Source organism: Cornus florida, unplaced genomic scaffold (genome assembly GCF_030987335.1).
Source record: "Cornus florida cultivar Cherokee Brave unplaced genomic scaffold, ASM3098733v1 CherokeeBrave_3.0.0_Hap2_Chr06, whole genome shotgun sequence".
Classification (NCBI taxonomy): Eukaryota; Viridiplantae; Streptophyta; class Magnoliopsida; order Cornales; family Cornaceae; genus Cornus; species Cornus florida.
This window is the reverse complement of record NW_026775576.1, coordinates 67,591,557-67,612,922: the sequence shown is the minus strand read 5'-3', so window position 1 is coordinate 67,612,922 and position 21,366 is coordinate 67,591,557. Positions and strand designations below refer to the sequence as shown.

The 21,366-nt window shown below is 35.9% G+C and overlaps 2 protein-coding genes across 2 annotated transcripts; both read left to right on the top strand.

Annotated features, from left to right (window-relative positions):
- Positions 1–11,008: 11,008 nt before the first annotated feature.
- Positions 11,009–15,184, top strand: LOC132311843 (uncharacterized). Its single transcript, XM_059809966.1, has 4 exons — positions 11,009–11,636; positions 11,786–12,160; positions 12,346–12,663; positions 12,761–15,184. The coding sequence occupies exons 1-4, from the start codon at positions 11,306–11,308 to the stop codon at positions 13,117–13,119; spliced, it is 1,383 nt and encodes a 460-aa protein (XP_059665949.1). The 5' UTR covers positions 11,009–11,305; the 3' UTR covers positions 13,120–15,184.
- LOC132314259 (uncharacterized) lies at positions 13,756–21,284 on the top strand. The gene is made up of 5 exons (XM_059813142.1): positions 13,756–13,978; positions 14,044–14,262; positions 16,449–16,618; positions 17,818–18,066; positions 21,189–21,284. Exons 1-5 carry the CDS (start codon positions 13,756–13,758, stop codon positions 21,282–21,284), a joined length of 957 nt encoding a protein of 318 aa, XP_059669125.1.
- Positions 21,285–21,366: the final 82 nt, after the last annotated feature.

Sequence of the window (21,366 nt, the reverse complement as noted above, 5' to 3'; positions counted from 1 at the left end):
CCGAGTTGTTAAACTTATAGAGTTTGGATTATCGAATTTTAATAATTATGATTTGAGGATTTTTATTTTAGTTTCTTTCAGCTTATAATGTTTATTTCTTAAATCATTTTTATATTCCGTGTTTGTTTTAACAAATTGATTGTTTGATATTCCCTCGGGTTTGGGCATGGGCTTGATCAACCCGCTTCTCGGATCCGAGGGGTATCACAGTTGGTATCAGAGCACTCCAGGTTCAAATGTCTCTAGGATTCTATCGTATAAGACTTCTGCGTAGCGTTCTCTCTTGTTTAGAGCTTTAAGATTAGGATTCGTTGAATTCCTTTACGGTCTGTTTATAATCATACTTATGTCTGTCATTCTATTTTAACAGTATGGTTAATGCTGGAAGAGGAAAAAACATAAACGGTCGACAGAGGAGACTGGCACATAGGCAACAAGAACGCTTGTGGCTTCGGCAAATGGGGGGAGAGCAGCAAGTGCCTAGGTTTCAGGAGGAAGATGGTCAGTTGCAGATAGAGCATGAGGAAGTTGGGCATACTCAGGAGTCTCAACATCAGGCCTACAATCAGGGCAGGGATCCAGAATATTCTCCTCAGTTAGTTTACATCATTGTTCAGGCTGTAGCTACAGGCGTAGCAACGACACTTCAGAGTCAGCTACATGTTCAACAAACACTCGAAGCAATACCAGAGGTGCAGAATGTGGTTAAAGTTCATTGTTTTGGCTGCGGAGAGGATGGGCATACATCCAATCAATGTCCTGGGTTAGCTCAAGGACAGCAGAATGGGAGGTCACAGGCCGGATGAGATCAGCCACAGTTTAACTAGCAAAAGAGGCCGTTTGGTACTTTTAGGGGTACTTGCTATATTTGTGGAGGGTATGGTCACACTTCCAGGCAGTGTCCTAGACGAGGTGAAATTGGGCCGTCCCAGTAGGAGGGTACCAAACCACAAGGAGGATGGCTCTTTTAAAAGTAATTTTAATTACTAGTAGTAGTGGGGATTTTAATAAAAGTGTAGTACAGATTTAAACTCGTACACTGATAGTATGTTAAATAATATCTTACGATTATTCGTTTGACAGTTATGGTTTGGAAAAATTCTTAATAAAGTGAACTAGCAGTGTTGGCTATCTTTATTATGTTTTGTGATAGGATTTTTGTGATGTGTACACATATGGTTTTATTAGACTATGTTGGGATGTGTACGTTTTGATAATAGATGATTATCACAGTGGAATGATTGGGTTTGCACGGGTAAACAAATATTTGTTTGTAAGTACATTGTTTTGAGATGAGACGATTACCAAAGAGTTTATAAAGAGCTTATACGGTAAGTTTGATTTCAAAGGAAGAATGCTCAAGATAGAGTGATGCTCTAAATATGAGTGGATTTCAGAATTTGGTGCATACCTTATGTGTTTAGCTCTACAATGTTTTCAGTTTTTTTGATAGTTAGTGGGACAGGTATGGTGATAGATCTCAAGGTATTCCTAGACCTTTAGGCAATACTGCCATTTCTCATGAGAGTGATGGGCCTGTGACACTAGATATTAGTAGACTCGGACTTCTAGCCAATCTTTTTGTTCTGGACATGCACACTCATGACGTAATACTTGGGATGGATTGGTTATCACTGCCATGCTCAAGTTATTTGTTTTAGATGGGTCTATTGTGTTCACCATACCTGGTCAGGATAGGTACGTCATTGATATGCCACGTTCTAGGGGGGGTCACTAGCACTAGAAGAGGTGAGAAAGCTGAGGGATCAGATTCAGCAATTTCTCAGCCAGGGCTTTATTCATAGGAATACATCACCCTGGGGAGCACCGGTTTTGGTTGTGAAGAAAAAAAAGATGGTTCGTTTCGCCTGTGTATAGATTACAGGGAGTTGAACAAGGTTACTACACGTAACAAATATCCTCTACCCAAGATTGATGATCTTTTTGATCAGTTGAAGGGAGCTGTGTACTTCTCTAAGATTGATCTGCGTTCTGGATATCATCAACTTCGGGTTAGGGAACAGAGTGTTCCAAGGACAGCGTTTCTCACTAGATATGGATCTTATGAGTTTCGGGGGGATGTTGTTTGGGTTGACTAATGCACCCACAGTTTTTATGAACTTAATGAACAGAGTTTTCAGGCGTATTTGGATCAATTTATCATTGTCTTCATTGATGACATTTCGATTTACTCAAGGTCAGAGGACGATTATGTTAGATATCTTCGGATAGTCTTGCAGATGTTGCGTGAGCACTAGTTGTATGCCAAGTTCAAGAAAGGTGAATTTTGGCAGCGGGAGGTGAGATTTCTAGGTCACGTGGTGTCAGAAAGGGGTATAGCGGTGGATCCAGCCAAGGTTTCAACGGTGGTTGAGTGGGGACAACCTACTTCACCTACTGAGATTCGGAGTTTCCTAGGATTGGCAGGGTATTATCGTGGGTTTATCCTAGGGTTCTCCAAGATAGTAGGACCATGCACTCATCTGACTAAAAAGAGTGTATGGTTTGTATAGGATGAATACTATCAAAAGGCTTTTGATGAGCTAAGTGTAAGTTGACTTCTGTACCAGTTTTGTCTACCCCACAGAGTGGGATAGAGTATCGTGTCTACACAGATGCTTTTTTGTAGGGTCTGGGGTATGTTTTGATGTAGGACGAGCGACCGATTTCGTATGGATCTCGGAAGCTTAAGCCTCATGAGCTTAATTATCCAACGCATGACTTGGAGTTGGCAGCTATGGTTTTTGCCTTACGTATTTAGAGGCATTGTCTGTTGGGTGAGTCTTTTAGATTATTTAGCAATCACAAGAGTTGCAGTATTTGTTCACTCAGCGGGAGCTGAATATGCGATAGCGCAAGTGGTTGGAGTTTGTGAAAGATTATCACTTTTCTATACAATATCATCTAGGGAAAGCGAATGTGGTGGCGAATGCACTCAGTCACCGACTTATTGCTAGTCTTTCTGCTTTATTCACCATTAAGTGGAATGTTTTGGGGACGGTGGATGAATTGTAGGATGCTTTCATGGTTTGCATGGTAATTACACCTTTTATCATTCACAAGGTGTTGAAAACACAACTTACGGATCAGCAGTGCATTGACAAAAAAAAAAATTCAAAAATAGCTTCTGGTGAGGTTCCATTTTACTATGTTAGGGCTGATGGAGGTTTGAGGTACAAGGGATGGTTGGTAGTATCTTCTGCTGATGGTTTGAGGAAAGATATGATGACTGAGACTTATCACTCGGAGTTTTCCGTTCATTCAGGAGGAGACAAGATGTATCAAGATATGAAACGGTAGTTTTGGTGGGCAGGTATAAAGAGGGACATTGCTATTTTTGTCTCTCGATAGAGTACTTGTCAAATGGTCAAGATTGATCATCAGAGGTCGCTGGGAGTTCTACAGCCACTGCCAATACCGGAGTGGAAATGGGAGAGCATTTTTATGGATTTCGTGGAAGGATTGCCAAATTCCTTCAAGGATACTTTTGAACAAATTGCTCTTATGAGGGATTGTATGCGTACTAACCAGAGTAGGCAGAAAGGTTATGCAGATCGTCATACTCGAGCGTTGGAGTTTCAGGTTAGGGATCGGGTTCTACTCAAAGTGTCTCCTATGAAAGGTGTAATGCGCCTTGGGAAGAAAGGGAAGTTGTCACCATGAAAGGGAGGGATCAAATCCTTCGTAATAAGAAAGAGAGGGATCAAATCCTTCGTAAAAAGATTTTTCCTTTGGTGCGTGTTCAGTGGAGTCATCCCAATGAGGCTGAATTCACTTGGGAACAGGAGGATGTCATTCACTCGCAGTTTCCATAAATTTTGGAAGAAGGTAAGAGCAAATTCCGAGGACGGAATTCCTTTTGTTAGGGGGGAAGAATGTAATACCCCTAAATTCAAAAGGATAATTCTGGTATTTTATTAATTGTTTTTAGGGTAAAGTGCATTAAACCCCCCTGAACTATTGGGGTATGTGCAAGAAACCCCCCTGAATTATAAAAGTTGCAAAACCCCCCCTAAACTATTGGGGTATGTGCAAGAAACCCCCCTGAACTATAAAAGTTGCAAAAAAAACCCCTAAACTATTGGGTTATGTGCAAGAAACCCCCCGAAACTATATATTTTTTTGTAGTTTACCCCATCCGGGCAAATTGATTGACTGAAAGGGACAATGAAGCCGAGGAATTTGTGGTTGGGATCAGGGTGGTAGATGTCGTCTGAAGAGTGTTTGGATAAACCAAGGAATCTGTTGCTGGGATCTGTGGGTCTCTTGTCATAGCTCTATCATAGCCGTTGCACCACCCACCAGATCCGTCGGCTATATATATTGTACTTCTCTGCACCGTTACGTCAACCCATCGCCGTCACCGCCTTGCCCGCCGTTCAGCTCACCTTGCTCGCCAGTCAATTCCACCGTCCATTCCAAGCTCGCTGGCCCATTCTGCCATCTCCATAGCCGAGCACATCGCCGTCCGTGTTTCGAGCACACAGCCGTCCACAGTTCACCGCCGAGCCCCCTTGAGCTCGCCGTCGCCTCCACAGTTCACGGCCAAGTCAATCGAGCTCTCATCATAGCCGAGTCCTCCGCGCACAAGCCGCCATCATCTGAGACCGAGCCATCCCGCTAACCTCGGATTTCTTTGGTATCTTCTCTCTTTCTCTCTAGCTCTCTGTTTTGGGTTATGTTGGGTGAAAAACATCTTTTAGCAGAAAAAAAAATGTAAGAAGTGTATAAGTTAAAACGACGCAGTGTGTTATAAGGGTAAACTGGTCTTTCAAAATTTTCGGTGCCGGAAGCTGATGTCATAGGGGTAAATTACAACAAAATCATAGTTCAGGGGGGTAAATTGCAACAAAATCATAATTCAATGGGGTAAATTGTAACAAAATTATAGTTTATGGGGGTTTTTTGTAGTTCAGGGGGGTTTCTTGCAAATGACCAATAGTTCAAGGGGGTAAATTGCAACAAAATCATAGTTCATGGGAGTTTTTTGTAATTCAGGGGGGTTTCTTGCAAATAACCAATAGTTCAAGGGGGTTTAATGCACTTTACCCTTGTTTTTATTGCATTTTTAAATTGTTTAAGGGTGTATTTTCATTAATTGTTGAATTGTTTGATTTAATTTGAATTTTTTTGAATTAATTGTGATTATTTGAATTACTTGAATTGATTATTTTTCTTTTTATTATTATTGCTTTAATTGAATTATTTTTAAGTTTAATATTCTTTAAATGCGTTTATTGTAAATTAGGGTTTTATATTGTTTTAGTTGCAGCCGACTCTGTTTATAGGCTTTATTAGTTCATACTTGTAATATTAAAAGGATTAGGGTTTTGGTTTTAAAAGTCTATATATATACAACAATATACGTTGGTATAGGGTTACGAACAAACCTTATTGAGAGACAGAGAGAAACAGAGCGTGAACCTTAGGATACACAGAGAGGTTCAAGGATTTCTGGACAGAGTGCTTCTAGGTTAAACCAAGAGCACCTGAGGTGTAGAACAGGAGTCTCAGACGTGGACAGAAGTTTCAAAGACGGTGGTTTAGAGTTTCAAAACCGAAACTCAAGGCAAGTCACTATTCTTCTCTTTCCCTTTAATTCGTGTTCTGTGCATACCTAGTTAGACTCCAGGGATTTAATAAAGGTTAAAATGGATGTAAACAAACATAATAACATGTTTTATGCATATAAGAATTTTGTTTAATCTCGTGAATTAACTATTTTGCATGATTGTTGATTTTTCTGTTATTTGTTCCTTATGTGGTTTACGATTAAGCGTTGCTTGAATTGAGATTAGTAATATGTTTGGATGCCTTGTACTTAATTTGAAATTGAGTTTGAACTCTAAAAAAAGTGCTTAGAATAGTCTTTAATTGTACTAAAGTAATCTGCATTAAGTCTGTTGTGATTTGCTTAAAAGATTTCTAACGGTGGTTCTGTAATCGGGTTTTAAAACTTGTGTTTCTATGCATGTTAGGATTGGATCTTAGTGCTTTAAATTTATTTCGGACTAAGATTGAACCTAGAAGAAGAATTAAAACACATTACAGAGGCTCTGTTAGTCACCGGAGTTGGAGACGACAAATAGAAACGGACGACGGCTCTCAAAGGAAGAGAGCCGGCTTACCAAAAGAGGGAGCAGGCTCTAGGGCTTGAGGAGCCGGCTCTACAAGGGGTAGAGCCGGCTCCACATGAAGTGGAGGCGGCTCCACTAAGGGGGGAGCCAGCTCCAATTTTCTGGAGGCGGCTCCAACCTCTTTTATTGGGTTTTTCAGTGGTTTTGGGTCCAGTTTGGTCTGTAGAAAGGTTTCTGGGTTGTTTCAATGGGTGTGGGTGATTTTTATAACTGTTTCAGAGATGTAAAAACTGTTTGGAAGCATTAAATGTTATTGTGTTGAAACAGGAAACAACTTAAGGATTAAACAATGAAACTGTATATGAAAGATTGGTTAATTAATCTTAAAACTGCTTACTACTTTGAGCAAATTTTGTTTCTTCTGCATGATTTAAAATTATCAATCATGTCTCAGCTGTGTTACAAGTATATAGTTATTTATCTGGAAACCTAAGCATGTTTAGTTGAAATTAATTGATGGTGACCTCTTTTGATTATTGCATGAATTGTGGTATTGTTTGGAGGAAATAAATGTGCAGCCTTATTTCACTTATATAAAGACTAGAATGTGATTTCTAAATCTTACTGAATGTATTAATTGGCCATATACATGTTGGACTATATTTATGCTAAATCTAGAATATGGTTGACTAGTATGTATTACTGTTTTGTCAACTATGTTGGCTGGAGGATTGTATGCACCGGTATGGGACGGTGACATGTTGGGGACGGCTTAGTCAAAACACTAAGACCTACCTATATTGGGGATGGATTAGTTCAAACACTAAGTCCTACCTATTCTGAAATAAGATGGATTAACTACTAAAAGTTAAGTCCTACTTATAACTATGTGTCAGGTCAATAAACCATTTGAATGACACACCTTGAACGGACTTTATATATTTATGTTATGGTGTCATAGTATGAGCTTGAGTCTCAGGACCATGGTTAGGATGCATATATCGCCTAGGATAGATAACTGGATAGTGGGTTTTGTTCCCTGGTAGGTCCAGATACACATGACCATATTACGTGCGATTTGCATGGTATCTCTACTCAGGCTGAGACATACCTATTGGACTAACGAGCGTCCTATAGTGTGTACTATATATACATATGTGGACTACTCTAGATATTATTGAGTCTTTCTAGGATGTATCTGCGTATCGGATTCCTATTTGGATTGTAGTAGATTAGGACTTGCGTGTGGGCTTGACGCACTCTTTATTTTTCAGGTGTTCGTCAGTTCCAGAGTTAAAGCTTGGACATGCAGAGCAGATACAGACACTCATTCCTCCGACTACGTATGAATCTTTTCTATGTTTAGTATTAGATTAATTTCAGTTGAGATTTTAACAAGGGGTCCACTGGATGGATTCCCGAGTTATTAAACTTATGGAATTTGGATTATCGAATTTTAATAATTTTGATTTGAGGATTTTTATTTTAGTTTCTTTCAGCTTATAATGTTTATTTCTTAAATCATTTTCGTATTCCGTTTTCGTTTTAACATATTGATTGTTTAATATTCCTTCGAGTTTGGGTCTGGGCCTGATCAACCCGCGTCTCGGATCCGAGGGGTATCACACTTATGGGCTGTCCTCAGCCTAGATCTATATACTTCTTCCGACTCTTGATCGTCTTCTGATCTCCCATGTATTACATGGATGACATTTACCTGACTACCTTCTACTTTCCGAGGATTGGCCTCCCTAAGCTTCACGTACTCCTTTGTTATGAGGTAGTCTGCTAGCTCACCCCTGATTATCATATTCTCCTCCACTTACCGACTAAGGGATCTGCAATCATTGGTTGTATGCCCATAATCTCTATGGTAGGCGAGCGCAGTGCTTGTTCTTGTCCCTCTGCTCCAAGGGTTGCTTCATTGGCTGAGGGGCTGGGAATTTCATCTTGCTTTCTTGGAATAGCCAAGCTAAGGTGGTGCGAAGAGGTGTGAATTTTTCCTCTGTCCTTTGCCTCTTCTCGGGTACCTGAGTGACCAGTGCTGAGGCGTGCTAGCTTTTATGACTTTTTGAATTTGACACCCTTTCCCGAGGCTTATTCTCCACTGTGACGAGGGTGGCATGCTGCGCTCAGTGGGCTACATTCTCCCCAAGTCAGATGTAGATCTGCGCCCTAGCATTGAGAGTCTGCATATCCGGAGGGGAATATTTGACTAGGGAGGTATGGAACTTGGTTCCCTGAATCATTGCAAGCTTGAACGTTTCTATTGCAGTCGCAGGATGGCAATCTGCTATTTCCGAGGCCTCCATGTTAAACCTGGACAAGAAATCCTGTAACGTTTCTCCTTTCTTTTGCCTGATAGTGAAAAGGCTAGCAATATTCTTCTTTTGCTTCTTATTTCCACAGTACTGTGCTAGGAACATAGTGCAAAGAGTTTCGTAGTTCGGGATAGACTTGTATGGCCTGTTTCTGAACCATTCCAACGCAGTTCCTGTTAGGCTAGTCGGAAAAACCTTACACTTGAACGGGTCATTATGATCGTCCAGAGCCATCTTTTGTGCATAGTGATCGAGGTGACGAGAAGGATCTCCCGTACCATCGAACTGGGTAAAGGAAGGCAAATTGAATTTTTTCAATCTGTCGACAAGGTATATATCATCGGTGAATGGAGTCTTCACTAGTGAGTTCTTATGCTCTCTGGCTATCTCGGAAAGCGTCTGAATCCTTAGGAGTCTTTTTTTGTCAAAGGCCTCCTGTACGCCTGCGCCATCTGGAATGCCATTGGACCATACCGTAAACTTACGACTAGACTCGACTTGTTCGTCCTGCGTGTGACGAGGAAGATTATCTGAAGCAACTACCTTGGACCTTGTCCTCTGCTCTTGCTGAACTTCGTTGGGTCGAGCCTCATTAGGTTGCGCCCCATTGACCTGAGGCTCGTTAACTGGAGGAGCGTTTTGGTTTGGGGGAGGTGCGGCCACATCAACTGGTGGCGGTTGTGGTTTTAACTGAGCCATCGCCGTTTGAAGGGTGTCGTTTTGCTGTTGAAGCAAAGCAATCTAGGCTATGCCAGCTTCGTTTGCCTGACGAAACGTTTCGAACTAATGCAAGAATTCTTCTCGCATCTTTTGCATCAACTCTATCTGTTGATCAGCCGTTGTTGCAGATTTTCCATTTGACATTCTATATCGTAATAACAGAAATGGTTTGAAATAATAGTGGGAGTATATTTCTATACGTTTCTTACAGACGGCGCCAAAGTGTAGGTGTAAAATTTCTCTCTATTAAAAGAAATAAAAAGAAAAATACAACTCACTCAAAACAAGTAATTATAATACTCAGAGAAAAGCGTATATTGCTCGATCTTTTTATTGGAGGTCTATGCCTCTATTTATATGAAACAAGGTGGTGGAATTATGGTAGGACTTTCCTTACTTGTCCTCCAATTCATTCCATATACAGAATTTTTTACAATTAGAATTCTTTCCTTTTTACAATTCTTTCCATGCTAAACTTTCCTTGCACAGAACTTGCCTTCTTTGTTGAATCCTTTGTCTGGCAGGACTAGTCCGTCTTTAAATGAAGTTGGGCTGAATGTAGCTTGGTCCAGATGACTCAGCCAATGGGCCGGAAGTTCAACATTAGCGACCCTGGGCTGTTGACGTCTTTATCGGGCCTGAATAGGGCTGGATTCTTGCACCCATTAAAAAAAATAAAAAATAAAAAAAGCTTCAATTATAGCCACGTGGATAACCTTCATTGGAGGGGGATTTTTCCCTCCACAATCATATTAAACCAAATATTTAAATTATCAAAATGATTTTAACAACAAAAAATAATTACATTTTTAATAAGAAAATAACTCTACCCTTACAAAGAAAACTCTAGTAATTCATTTTTAGTCTATTGTATATTACCTTATTCAACCTTTCAGTAGCATCTCACATCCAAATATAAAAAAAAAAAAAATGTGTGTATTTTAATGAATAAAATACTTGGGTTACAATTACATGATTATTTTTTATTCAAATTAATTGAGAATATAGTTTTTTTTTTTCTTTCTTTTCAAAAAGATATTATAATGAATTAAGGCAAGTTAAATTGAATTATATATAAAGGAAGAAAAGAATTAAAAGTACACAAGAATCTGTTTTAACAAAATTAAAGCACTTTAGGTCACCCGGTTGCTTTTATTCCAACCAAAAGCAAAATCCAATGACGACATATAGTCTAAATTCATGTTGTTTGTCCGAATAATTATATGTGGTCTATTCAACTAAAAAAATAGTACGTGGTCCATTTTGCTTTTACTTTTTCTTTAGAATCAATTTCACAAAAATATATCTGAAGTTAATTCTCATATATAAGTAATTTTGGAGAATAACAATACTCTTCATGAAATCTTTAGGGAGACACCTATCCGAATACTTTTTTTATTTTTTTAAGCATTATCCATGACTATTTTAGTTCAACCTAACTCCAATACAAGACGTATACCTTGAAACTATTTGATTAGAGCAACCATATATTAAGCATATATTTGTCAAATAGAAGGGGAAATTTTTTTTTAAAGTAAACCATTATCAAAGCTTAAAACATCCCATGCAGAAATATTTTTTAATAAATAAAATCACCCATACATGCATTAACATGCTCTGTTAATTAAATTTATTTTAATTATATGTATGCTTCCTCATTCGACTCTCAAGGACATTTCATCAACAAAAAAGGGCACATACTTTGCTTTGCTTCATGAAAATAAATATTTAGCCACATGCATGATGCCTTACTTCTATTAATATATTGCTTTTGATAAAGTTCTAAAATACTTTGCTTGCTTTATAGAACTGAATAATTCTAACACTCCATGTCTATATATATAGCAGTTTAGAGGAAGGGATTCTATATTCTAACTCTACTACTTTGTCATATTGGTGTCAATTGATAGTTCAACACACCTTATTCAACGTGCATGTGAGAGAGTGATTCTCTAAAACTTTCACCCACATTAGTGGCTTCCTCAAACCCTGCATCGTCTGTAAAGTACCCATATCCAGCTCTACATTCAAGCTCGAGTACACCTAAGAGATCCGCCTCTTAAACTTTCACATACTCCCAGTCTTTGCCTTCCAATATTAATATGGCTTCTTCCTCAAACTCTGAAATATTGTCTTCTGCAAAGAAGTACCCATATCCAGAAGAGGTTGACGTGAGGCATTTTGTCAATGTCATTCTCTCTAGACAAAACTACTTTGTGTGGAAAAAGAAGATGCTTCATTTTTTTGGGCGGCAAGGTTTGGTTGGTTTCATCAATGGTGAAGTTGTGGCACCACCAGAAAAGATCACAATACCAAATGATGATGATGTTAATTAACTCTCCCACGGGCACAAGGGAGATCGAGGACCAGGATTACGAGGACTGGAAAAGATCGGATGAATTGTTACAAAGATGGATAACAGAGACAATTAGTGAAGATGTTCTTCCGCATGTGGTGTGCTTGAAAACTGCTCAAGATATGTGGTCAAAGTTAATTACCCTGCATGAAACAAAAATAGGTATGTATGGTCATGACTTAATTAATTATGTGAATGATTACATACGTATATATGGTTGATTAATTTACATGTAAGTATGAGTAGTACTTCAACCTAGCATATCCATCATTAATTGATTAATTTTTCTCGAACTTATCCTATTTTTGCAGAGTACCCACACCCAGCAGAGATCAATGTGAGGGACTTTGTTCAAATCAAGCTCTCTAAATTAGATAACTATTTTAGGTGGAAGTCATTGATGATTGGTCTTATTAAGAATCAAGGCATGTTTGGTTTCATAAGTGGTGAGGTTTCAGCACCACCTGAAACGATTAGAGTACCAGTTGATGATGATGACGATAGCTTCTACTTTCGCACCAAGGAGATAGAGAACCCGGATTATCAGGATTGGAAAAGATCCGACGAGCTCTTGCAAAGATGGATAAAGCAAACCATCAATGAAGATGTTCTTCCAAATGTGGTGCGGTGGAAAACTGCTAAAGATATGTGGTCACAGTTGGTTATCCTGGGTGAAAGAAAAATGGGTAAGATAGCTTCCATGATTAATTGTTTGGATGTTTTAATTTAAATTAATTATTTGGATGTTTTAATTTAAATTAATTTACACATATATGTAGTGCGTACTTCAAGTTTTCAACTTAGGTAGCTAGCTTCCACGATTAATTGGTTAAATTAATTCTCAAGCTCTTCCTCTCTTTTTAATTTGCAGAGTACCCAAAAGATATCAAAGTCACGGAAGTTGTTCCCATCAAGCTCTCTAGTAGTACCCATAACTACTCTAGTTGGAAAACGCAGATGCTTCATTTTATTGAGAGTCAGGGCATGCTTGGTTTCATCAATGGTGAGGCTTCAAAACCAACACCTTCTGACGAAAGCAGCAGCAACAATGAATGGAGAAAATCAGACGAGAAGTTGCAAAGATGGATCAAGGAAACGATCAATGAAGATATCCGCCAAGACTTGGTACTGCTTGAAACATCAAAAGATATATGGGAAAGGTTAATTATCATGCATGAAACTAATATGGGTACGGAAGTTCTTTACTTAATTATATTCCAACCTTAATTCCATCAATGACGTCTTAATATATTTCTTAAACTCTTCCTCTTTTAATTTAATTGCAGTTTACCCATACCCAATAGAGGTGAACGTGTGCGACTTTGTTCCCTTCAAGCTTTCCAATAGCAACTATCGTGAGTGGAGATGTCTGATGCGTCGTCTTATTGAGAATCAAGGATTGATCGGTTTCATTTTGCCACCAAATATCCCAAGAATAGATTCCTTGGCGTGGAAAAGAACAGATGGGTTGTTGCAAAGTTGGATAATAAGGACAATCAATGAAAGCTTCCTTCCAAGTTTTTTGAATTTGGAAACTGCGAGTGATATGTGGACAAAGTTTGAGATACTGTTCGATTCAAAAACTCTAATTGGTAAGGTTACTCGGGTCATCACATTGTTCAGTAAAATAAAGAATTTTCAGTAGGTGTGTTTGATTGATAATCTAGTTAATTAATTATCGTAGTCCAACAAATAATTTCCCTCATTTAATGTGTAAATGGGTAAATACATATAGACTAATTAATTCATTTTGATAACATGCAAAACTGATGTGCTTCAATTAATTAATCTTGTGTAGAAAACCCATACCCAGTAGGCAGTAGAGGTTAACGTGGGGGACTATGTTCCTGTCAAGCTCTCTAGAGAAAACTACTCTATGTGGTCAAAATTGATGCGTCGTCTTATTAATAGACAAGGCTTGCGTGATTTCATCAATGGCACAATTCCGAAACCAAAGCAGTCATTAGAGAACAAGAGTACGAGCGAGGCATGGAAAAGAACAGACGGACTATTACAAAGCTGGATAATGGGAACGATCGATCAAAAAGATGTTCTTGCATGTGTGGTGGATTTGGAAACTGCCCATGATATGTGGACTAAGTTAGAAAAAGTGTTTGATCCCTTGAAAAGAAGTGAAACAAGCAAGCCCACTCTCCTGCACCACATATATAGATAATTTATTATTATTATTATATTTATTTCCTCTTAGTTTATGAAAATGCTTTATTTATTTATTATACACGTACCCACTTTATAAATTATTTATGTTTGTTGAATTTGAATGAAAGTGAAAAACAAAGAAGGCGAAGAAAAAGATGTAGGGTTTTACCGGCCACTGCATAGAGCTACACTGAAAGGTGAGTGGGAGAAAGCCAAAGAATTCTTGGAAAAACACCAAGATGCAGTGAGTGCGGACATCACCGGAGAGGGGGATACAGTACTGATGGTAGCAGTTAGGTCTGAGAAGAGATATCATTTTGTTAAGTATCTGTTGGAGTTTATGAGTGCGTCATCACATGTGGATTTGACTAAAACTAATGACAAAGGGAGACATGTCTTCATTTAGCAGCATCAGCTAACAACCTTGAGGTAGCCAAGTTGTTAGTGGCCAAGGACCAACATCTGCCCAATATTTATTATGAGGATGATTTTCTACCTCTCCACGTAGCTGCTTTACTTGGCTACAAGAATATGGTTCTTTACTTAATGGACGTCACCGGAAAAGACGGCGACGTTGGAGGCTATGGGCCTATTTTTGTTGGTGCTTTGTCAATTCGTGGTCTATACGGTGAGTATAATTTTTATTTTTATAATAAACAGAAATAGAAAATGCAATATGAAATACTGTAATAGTACGTTAACCTTTTCTTTCCTCTCTCTTTAACAGACATTGCTCTGCTAGTCCTTCAGCGCTAGGGTGCTTTAATTGCAAAGGAAGGAAACCTGTTGGAAGTAATTGCTATGCAAAATTCTGCATTCAAGAGTGGAACAAAATTCAACTTTTGCCAAAGATTAATCTACTTTTGTTAGTCTAATCTATCCTTTCTCTCTCTTCTTCATCTATGGATTTTTTGGCAAGGATCAATCTTTTTTAGGAATGTAAATCAGCACATATATTCCTTAAAATCTAGGAATCAATATTACTAAGTAAATTTAACCAAAAAAATATTACTAGGTAAATTTAGCACACTTAATCTAGGTTTTTCTTTTTTAAATAGTCTTGTGGAGTTGGAAGAGTCTATATACAGTAGAGACATTAACTGCTTACTGTTTTCTAATCTAGGTGTTCCTACGAAGTTGGAAGAGTCTACATGCCATTGTAGTTGAGAATCCTACCCATTGCTGCATTTCTGGTCTGTTTAAATCCAATAATTCTATCTCTATTTGATATATTGTTTTTTCTTTTCTTTATTTTTTATTTTTTATGGGGATATTGGTAAGACTTGAAATGTTATTTCCACCTTTCCATGTTAGCTTATACTACAATTCTACAACGTTTTTAGCCTAACCAATTATCAATTCAAAATTATTCTCTCTAGTCCATAATAAAATGTCTTATCTTTTTTTTTTTTTTCTAACAACGTTTTTAACCTAACCAATAATCAATTCAAAATTATTCTCTCTAGTCCATAATAAAATGTCTATCTTTCCTTTTATTATGCCTCAAATATATATATATATTACTTGGGTGCCAGCCCCGTGACTTTCATTTCTTCTGCAACACTGGTCGGGAACTGGAGCCGTTCCCTTGATGAGGCCAAGGCAGGCCGAAACCAGTCATTTCTCTTCCGAGCACAAGATTACCAGATCCTGTTCCGGATGGCTAGATCATCTTGTGAGTCGACGATCTTCTTTTTGTTAAATGGAATCAAAGCCAAGTGGCGATCAATCAATGCCCATTTCAGCTGTGAAGATGATGAGTTTTATGGTTGCCGAGAAAGTGGTGGAATCAGTGATTTTTTTCCAATCCGACGATCCAAACAGTAAGACCCGAGCCAAACAGTAAGACCCAGTGAGACCTGAGCGGAACGGCATGAGCGGATGATTGCAGGGAAGGAAATCAGACAAACCACGAGGTAGCCGAATAGATGAATGTTTCATCGATGCTGATGTCAGGCGTGACGGTTGCTCTTGTCACATCCATATATATATATATATATTGAAGTAAAAATTGATAATCCTAAGTTATCTAACGATTAAACGCTTTTTCAGATTAATAATATAAAATATTAAATTAGGGAGTTATGTTTGTAACTTTTAGAGAATCCATGTGCCCTTAAAAAGTTGAAAACTCTAAAATGAAATTTTAATTTATTTTAGAATCTAGTAGGGGAGTATGATAACCAATTATAATGGTAATACCGTAGAAGTTGTTTTAGGGGCCAAGAATTTTAGGACTAATCAATTTTAATTCAGGTTGGACAACGGTTGTTTGTATGATATTTTATTTGATATAAAAAATAATAACATAAATAATATTTTTATTCATGGCATGTGACATCTAAAAATTAATGGATAGACGTTTTAGTGGTGGCATTGATATTATCAAGTACAAAAAAAAAAAAAAAAAAAAAATTGAAGAAAAAAATCAAGGATCGTTTAATTTGTACTCTTCTTAAACTTCTCTTTGATTTTGACTTGTTTAGTTTTGTTGTATAAGTGTGAAGAAGTATTTTTATTTTATTTTATTATTATTATTATTATTATTATTTATTTATATATATATATATATTTGGCAGGTACAATTAAGCAAAAGTTGTTGGGTGTATTTTGGAAAGTTGCTGAAATGCTAGGTAAGGAACGGATAAATACGCAAAACAAGTTTTTATGTTCAAAGACATTTACTGCATCCTGCTAAATTATTCGATCGCCTTAAAACAGTGCCATGGATCAAGCACGTCCGAGGGATAAAATGGAAGCATGATCACGCAATTCAACTTGTCAGACATCTTTGCATGGAATATGAAAAATTAGATTTTTCAGAAGCCAGATATATGGTTGGAAGATCAGTAATTGCCGCAACAACTTTTGGGATTCCTGAAGTTGTTGAAGAGATCGTTTCAATATTCCCTGAAGCAATATATAGCAAAAACGAAGAGGGACAAAATTTATTTCAAATTGCAATTTTGAAGCGTCAAAGAGACGTATCCAAACTTATTTATCAACTTTCTGACTAGTCTGTTATCAATTCTCTTTTAACATGGCCTGATTCATCCGGCAACAGTAGTCTGGATCTAGTTGCATGTTTAAAAAATGAGCAAAGTAGCAAACTCAAAGCTGATGCAGCTGGTGCAACTCTACAAATAATATGCATTGTGATACTAATTTTCTTCATTTTCTCATTTACAATACATGTGTCTTATTAAATTTGATTTGATTTATTTATATTTTATACTTGAACTTTTTCTAAAATCCTATTACTCTGCCACCATTTTTTTGTTATTATTTTTTTTTTTGTAAAATCTCTTAAATGGGGTAAATTAAAGATTGTTGCTTGTTTAATCTCTCCCTAAAATTGTTTATTGATTCTCTAATATATTATCTTTTATTAATACGTCGGACTTCTTGAACGTGGGTTCACCACAAATTTTCTAAAATCGTCTCTAACATTTCCATTTGCAAAAAAATAAAAATAAAAATAAAAAATAATAATAATAATAATAAAGAAGAAAAAAACTATGATCAACTAATCATATCAAATATAAAAATTCACAATTTTATTTTTTTTAATTTTAAAAATTAAGAGTACAATTGAGTCTTCCTGGAAAATTTTAAACTTTTAATATGTTATCTTCATAATAATTAAAGAAAAGTATTTATTGGAAGAAAAAAAAAATCAAAAATGCATGGCTGTATGAACAATTTTTTATAAAAATATTATTTAACATTAAAGTTATTTTGTTCCTTATAATATTTTAAAATCTTTTCCTTATACTACTTTTCTTAACGACCCCATCCAAATTATTTTTGGACAGCATCACTTGTTTAATATCATTTAAATTTTTTTTTTTTTTTTTTTAGTGTCATTCCCAAAAAAACACACCTACTTTGTCTCAAATCCTCAACATCCACTTTAAGAAATAGAGGAGATACAATTAGGCCACAAAACCCTTGATGACAAGCGAATGGTATATAAATTTATTTTCCATTTATTATTATTTTATATATATATATGAGTTTGATTAAGGAACAAAAAGAAGAATTCATAAATTCAAATTCCTTTATTTTTCCTAAAAAAAATATATAATTTTAAATTTTCTTTACACCACCCCCATATTGAACTCTCAATTTCTAAAACAGGTCAAATTTGCTTTCTAATCGAAAACTATTCAATTTATTGCAGGAAGTAGAAAATATTTCATTTATGTGTGAGAGCAAGTTTGAAATTGGAAGAAAAACACTTGCAATGATCTTTTCTGAGACACATGAGGACTTATTGAAAGAAGGAGAAAAATGGTTAAAAGACACTGCTAATTCGTGCACAATTGTAACAGTTCTTGTTGTCACCATAGTATTTTCCGCTGTTATTACAGTACCAGGTGGAAGTGATGACAAGAGTGGCCTCCCAATTCTTTCGAGAGATAAAGCCTTTGTAATCTTTATGATAGCAGATGTGCTAGCTTTTTTTTTGTTTACTTCATCTCTATTGATGTTCTTGTCCATTCTTACTTTGCGTTACGCAGAGATTGATTTTCTCTACACTTTGTCTAAAAGATTAATTTATGGTCTCGTAACTCTGTTCGTCACTATAGCGTCTATGATGGTAGCCTTTGGAGCCACAATCCACCTTTAATTTTAGACAGAAGACAACATGGATTCTTGCTCCTGTAAGTGTTTTTTCTACTATACCCGTGATATTGTTTGCATCCTGGCAATTTCCTCTCCTTTGGGATATGACTAAATCTATCTATGGTGAGGGCATTTTTGACAAAAGACATTGATGGTTTGCCCGTTTCCTAGATCAAGTAGACAGAGGAAGTAGTTTTATTTTTATCTCATCTAATATGTATGATAACATTCTGTTGTCTATAATATTGTTATGACAAGGATTTAAGATTATTTGATTTGATATTTCTAATATTTACCCTCATTCGACTGTCCATGACGTGTAAATTAATAATTTCTTATGTTGTTTCATATTTTCGTTTTCAAGGTAATCGAACAAAAAAATAATAATCTCTTCCCTCCATATTCCATCAACTTTTGTGTATATAAATCAAAACCCCTTAATTTGTACATGACCACATGTATGTCCCACACAAGCAAATCCAAGTTCGTGGTGGAGGACTGTAGACGTGGGTGTTAATAAGGTGATGAAATATAAAGTGAATTCATAGTTTTTTCAGCATGCCCCTAAGTTGTGCCACTCTGAATTATTATTTTTTTTTTATTTTTATTTATTTTATTTTATTTTTGCTTCTCCCCAATTTATATTGAATCTACCCATCTCCTATTGTACAAACTATTAAATCCCAAGAAAGGACAAGGAAACTACCTCAATCAAATTCATGTTTAACTAGAAATGCAGGGCACTATCTGTTTAAATTTTTGAAATATGAAATCACGTAAAAAATTTAATGAGGAATAAAATCAAGCACTTTTTTAAATTTAAATTTTAGAAAATAGTTTACATAAAAACTATCAATCATTGGATTTTTTTTTTTTTTTTTTTTTGATTTTTTATTTTCACGATGTGAGAACACGCGTCACGATACGAACTTGGTGATAAGACAAATCTAAAACAAAAATTAGTACATTATACCTCATATGTCAAAAATTAATAATTTTTATTTATTTTAAAATTCCAGCATGTGGACCTTGTGTGAGTGCCTCACTCGACTGAGCCTTCAACCTGCAACCAAATTTAAATTTTTCCCTTTAGTGAAAGGCTCTAATTCCGTAAATGTTTCTCTTTCCTGTTTATTATTGCTTGGATTTACCATTTTTTTCAAATTTAATAAAGTTAGTTTGGAATTTTGGGAGATTTCATGTGCTGACACTTGAAAGCTACGTAAACTCAACATTTTTCTAACTACTTAGAGTGGGTTACATAAATCTTAATTTCAATTCCATTCTATGCAAGTCTGTAAATTCAATCAAACCACGTGTACCCTCTTTGTGCCCAATTTTACTCTTTCTAACTGTCCCACTTATCATTCTAAGCTTCTTCGTACACAAGCAAACCATCTTAATTAATCAATTTTCTCTCAATTTATCTGGTGATACTCTAACAATTTCATTGATGGAAACATCATCAATGCTCAAGATACAATTAAAAAATCACTAATAACAGCAACAACTTCGGGATTCCTGTAATAGTTGAAGAGATCATTTCAATATTTCTTGACGGAATTTTTCTTAGAAGCAACGAGAAACAAAGATTATATCATATTGTAGTTTTGAACCGTCAGACAAATGTATTCAAACTCTTTTGTCAACTTATTGACAAATTTACTTTGCTTTGTATTTTATCATTGTCGGATTTATCGAGCAAGACTTGTCTGGACATGGTTGCCTGCTTGAAAAGTGAGCAAGGATTGAAACTCAAAGCTGATGCAACCGGTCTAGCTCTACAAATGCAACTTGAATTGCAATGGTTTCAGGTAATTATTATTTTTTTTTATTGCAAAAATTATCATCAAGTCCTACTTTTCTCATTGTTATATGAGAGATAAGTCCTAGCTATAAATTTCATCTAGGACCAATAAGTCTTATTTTTAAAAAAAATATTATCTATTCTTTTAATTCTAGTTAATAACGACTTTAATACAGGAAAATAAACTTTTTATAAAAAAGTCAACAATATTTTATCTTTGTTTTTATTTAAAAAAAATTATATAATTTTGTAAAGGTATAAATGAAATATTGATTCCAAATTTTATATCTAATTTAACAGGGTATAAATGGAAGATTTAGTAATTTAGAATTTACAGTAAAAAAAATTAAAAGTTGAAATTATTGATCCCATAGGAAAATTATAGGACTTATATATGTGTCTTTTAATTAAAATTTTAGGGCTTGGCGATATTTTTTCCTATTTTTATTCCTATTAAAAATATGCCTTATGATATTCACTTTATTTATAAAAATATGCCTTGAGAAGTTGTGATACTCCTATTAAAAACATGTGTTTTTTTAGTTTTGACTTCTTCAAAAGTTATACACCCCACCCCCCCCCCCCCCCCCCCCCCCCCCCCCCTTTTTTATATAAGTTAAAAAGTTAATATACCCCATACTATTATTATTCCTCATTGAGTAGTACTATATAAATTGACATTGGTGGAATTTTTTTTTTTTTTCTTCCTATTTATTTCTTTCACGCTAATTTGAATTGAATCAGACCCTTTAACATGAAAAGGATTTAGTAGAATTAATTTGAAGTTGATTCAATTATGAAGGTTAAATGCACCAATTGTTTGGAAGACTAAAAAAATTCGATGGTGGCAAACTGGTTGCTACACTAATAATGAAATCATGTGTTACACACTATTTTTTGTGTCAAAGTATAATATTCACATGATGCATTTACTTAGACATAATTGGACTAAATACATTACTTGCACTACACTTGCATTTCACCTTCCTTACACATTACACTACGACCTTATATGATTTTACTTGTCTTGCACTGTAGCAGGGTTCATTTATAATATTCTATGCAATATTACAATATAATCTATGTTTTATATTTATTCTTTCAATATTTTTAACAAGGTATTGGAATCGGAGAAAAGTAAAAAAGATGACAAAACTCTTTCAGTTTCTGAGAAAGAACATACGGATATGGATGTAGGAACGGTAGATTCATGATTCACCAAAACCGGAAAGAAAGCTGCCCAAAAGGATGTCTCTCTTTCAAAAACTCTCTTTGTTGCCAACTTATCCCATAAGG

Excerpts from the sequence above, each read along its gene's own strand:
- LOC132311843 (XM_059809966.1), top strand. The coding sequence starts at position 11,306 with ATGTCATTCTCTCTAGACAAAACTACTTTGTGTGGAAAAAGAAGATGC. Across the intron at positions 11,637-11,785 it reads CCTGCATGAAACAAAAATAG|AGTACCCACACCCAGCAGAG; the intron begins GTATGTATGGTC and ends CTATTTTTGCAG. Across the intron at positions 12,161-12,345 it reads CCTGGGTGAAAGAAAAATGG|AGTACCCAAAAGATATCAAA; the intron begins GTAAGATAGCTT and ends TTTAATTTGCAG.
- LOC132314259 (XM_059813142.1), top strand. The coding sequence starts at position 13,756 with ATGAAAGTGAAAAACAAAGAAGGCGAAGAAAAAGATGTAGGGTTTTAC. Across the intron at positions 14,263-16,448 it reads GTCAATTCGTGGTCTATACG|ATTTTTCAGAAGCCAGATAT; the intron begins GTGAGTATAATT and ends ATGAAAAATTAG. Across the intron at positions 16,619-17,817 it reads TTTTGAAGCGTCAAAGAGAC|GAAGTAGAAAATATTTCATT; the intron begins GTATCCAAACTT and ends AATTTATTGCAG.